The sequence below is a fragment of the Malus sylvestris genome, chromosome 7, assembly GCF_916048215.2.
Source record: "Malus sylvestris chromosome 7, drMalSylv7.2, whole genome shotgun sequence".
In the NCBI taxonomy this organism is placed as follows: Eukaryota; Viridiplantae; Streptophyta; class Magnoliopsida; order Rosales; family Rosaceae; genus Malus; species Malus sylvestris.
The window spans coordinates 16,562,403-16,565,700 of NC_062266.1; the positions used below are offsets into that span (position 1 = coordinate 16,562,403).

A 3,298-nucleotide genomic window follows, 5' to 3' on the forward strand; every position below is an offset into this window, starting at 1 on the left:
ACTCATCCACCAAATATGCTTCAGCAATAGAACCTTCAGGACGACCCTTATTACGAACATATCGCTTCAACGTTTGCAAATACCTATAATTATAAACGAAACACAAACAATTATAATTATAAATTAAAGTTATGACTACAATTGTAAAAAATTTATAAAAATTTATTAATTACCGTTCAATTGGATACATCCATCTATAGGGAACAGGCCCTGCAAGAGCTGCTTCATCTACCAAGTGAACTGGAAGGTGCACCATTATATCAAAAAATGCAAGAGGAAATATTTTTTCAAGTTGACATAATGTCAAGGCAATTCTTCAGTTCCTTGAATCCTTCCTCAGACTCCTTCTTACTACATAACTGTCTGAAAATTGCACTCAACTCTAATAATACCATAGTAACAGCTTTAGACAAAACCGGGCGTATTGCAAGCGGGAGTAACTGCTGCATTAAAACATGGCAATCATGACTTTTCAACCCATGTATTTTTCGTTCATTCACGTGCACACATCGCGATAAATTTGATGAATATCCATCGGGGACCCGAATAGTAGACAACACATTGCAAAACGCAGTTTTTTCTTCTCTTTTCAACGTGAACAAAGCTGGAGGTAGAAATGTTCTATTTCCTTCTTTACGTGGGTGTTGACTGCGTCTTATGTTCAAGACTTCAAGATCTGCACGTGCAACCAATCCATCTTTAGACTTTTCTATACCTAGCAATGTTCCCACCACACTGTCACATATATTCTTCTCGATATGCATAACATCAAGATTGTGTCTAATCAACAGATGCCTCCAATAAGGTAGTTCATAAAAAATAGATTTCTTCTTCCACTGACTGTTACCACTTGTACTGCTCGAAGTTCTTTTTCTGCGTTGCCCAACTGAAGCATTTTTCTTTGGTTTTCCAAAAGTAAATCTCAATGTACAAAGTTCTTCGAGACATTGTAAACCAGTCCACTGCCTTGGTGCACTACGATGCTCTCGACGACCATTAAAAGCTATGGTTTGCCTTCGAAACCTATGATTATCTTCAAGAAAGCGTCAATGCCCCATATAACAAATTTTACGACTCGCCGGCAAGTAAATAGATTCTTTATCATGCATGCAATGTGGACAGGCTTTATAGCCATGTGTACTCCATCCTGACAACATTCCATAAGCCGGAAAATCACTTATAGTCCATAAGACAGCAGCTTTCATTGTAAAACTTTGGTTGGAATACGCATCATAAGTTGGAGTGCCCACCTCCCATAACTCATTCAACTCGTCAATCAGTGGACGCATGTATACATCAATCTCTTTACCAAGACTGCGCGGTCCTGGTATTAAAAGAGACAACAACAAATTTGGTTGCTTCATGCACATCCAAGGCGGCAAATTGTAAACAGAAAGCACCACAGGCCATGTGCTATGGTCATTCCTCATTTTTCCAAAAGGATTAAATCCATCACTGGCCAACCCTAATCGGACATTTCGAATTTCTGACGCAAAATCCCGATATAAATTATCCAAATGCTTCCATGCTGGAGAATCTGAAGGATGTCTCATAAACTCATCTTTAGGACATTCAATTGCATGCCACCTCATATGTTCAGTTGTATGCTTCGACATAAAAAATCGTTGCAATCGTGGTTTTAAAGGAAAATACCACATAACCTTAGCTGCGATCTTTTTTCTCGACCTATCTGCTGCGTTGGTACTTTTATATCTTGATTCACCACAAACCGAGCACACGGTCAATTCCGAAGTATCTTTCCAATAGATCATGCAATCATTGGGACATGCATCAATTTTCACATACGTCAGACCCAAGTTATTTATAAGCTTTTTTGCCTTATAACAAGATTCAGGCAAACAATCCCTTTCAGGCAACATTCTTTTAATTAACTCCAGTAAAGTTGTGAAGATCTCGTCTGGCATTCCCGCTAAACACTTGATCTGATACAGTCTGACAACTGCTTCTAATTTCTTAAACTCCTTACACCCTGGCCACAAATCTTGATCTGCCTCTTCAAGCAACCTAAAAAAAGTCTCCACCTCTTCTGGACGCCCTTCCCCAATAGACGGTTCAATAAACGGCCCAACACATTCTTCTGTTAATGGTTGGACAAATACATCATTAAGAAAGTCATGCATGCCAATCACCTCATCTCCTGTTTCTTCTTCTCCAATTGCCACATTTTGCTCTCCAATGTTTTGCTCGCCATGATGTCGCCAGCAAGCATTTTTATAATCTTTATCCATATCATACAATATGAGATGTTCAATAATAGTGTTCCTAACAAAAGAATATCGATTACAACATCTTTTGCAAGGACATCTAAACTTGTCAGGACCAACACCATTTGCAACTGCTTGATCCAAAAACAAATTAATTCCAGCTGTATACGCTTCAAAATTTCGGGATATCATCAACCAACTCTTGTCCATATTTTACCAGTTTACGAGGGTAAAGTATTATGCTGACACTAAGATGCCTACAATCTTGCACTCCCTATCATGTAGGCATAACTATTAGAATTTTCAATTTCTATCTTTCAACCCTCGAACTCTATCACGATTGCAATCTTTTAATTTTCAACACCTATTATAGTAAAAACAAATTAAAATAACAACAAAAAGTTATCAAAATTATGCTCATCTAATCCATTCTAGTAAATAACAACCAAAAGTTATCAAAATAACAATAAATTAAAATAACAATTATAGTGCAAAAGTTATATTTAATATTGTTAATTTAACATAAATGCTTATTTAAATTATTCATTCCATTGTCTCATAACAATTCAAATTGTAAAAAAATTTAATTTAACATAATATATTCTTATATTACTAAAAATCATAAGTTTATGTTATATTAATATTGTTAATTTAACATAAATGCTTATAAATATTAATCATTTCATTTTCTCATAACCATTCAAATTGCAAAAAAAAATTATTTAACATAATATATTTTTATATTACTAAATATTATAAGTTTATGTTATATTTAATATTGTTAATTTAACATAAATGCTTATAAATATTATTCATTTCATTTTCTCATAACCATTCAAATTGCAAAAAAAATTAATTTAACATAATATATTTTTATATTACTAAATATTATAAGTTTATGTTATATTTAATATTGTTAATTTAACATAAATGCTTATAAATATTATTCATTCCATTTTCTCATAAAAATTCAAATTGCAAAAAAAAAAAAATTATTTAACATAATATATTCTTATATTACTAAATATTATAAGTTTATATTATATTTAATAATTTTAATTTAACATAAATGC

General features: G+C 33.1%; 1 protein-coding gene across 1 annotated transcript; it reads right to left on the reverse strand.

Annotated features, from left to right (window-relative positions):
* Positions 1-287: 287 nt before the first annotated feature.
* Positions 288-2,435, reverse strand: LOC126630134 (uncharacterized). The gene is made up of 2 exons (XM_050300274.1): positions 1,142-2,435; positions 288-1,033 (listed from the first exon to the last, which is right to left on the reverse strand). The coding sequence occupies exons 1-2, from the start codon at positions 2,433-2,435 to the stop codon at positions 288-290; spliced, it is 2,040 nt and encodes a 679-aa protein (XP_050156231.1).
* Between the last annotated feature and the right edge of the window lie 863 nt (positions 2,436-3,298).

Excerpts from the sequence above, each read along its gene's own strand:
- LOC126630134 (XM_050300274.1), bottom strand. The coding sequence starts at position 2,435 with ATGGACAAGAGTTGGTTGATGATATCCCGAAATTTTGAAGCGTATACA. Across the intron at positions 1,034-1,141 it reads TGGAATGTTGTCAGGATGGA|ATAATCATAGGTTTCGAAGG; the intron begins GTACACATGGCT and ends GCTTTCTTGAAG.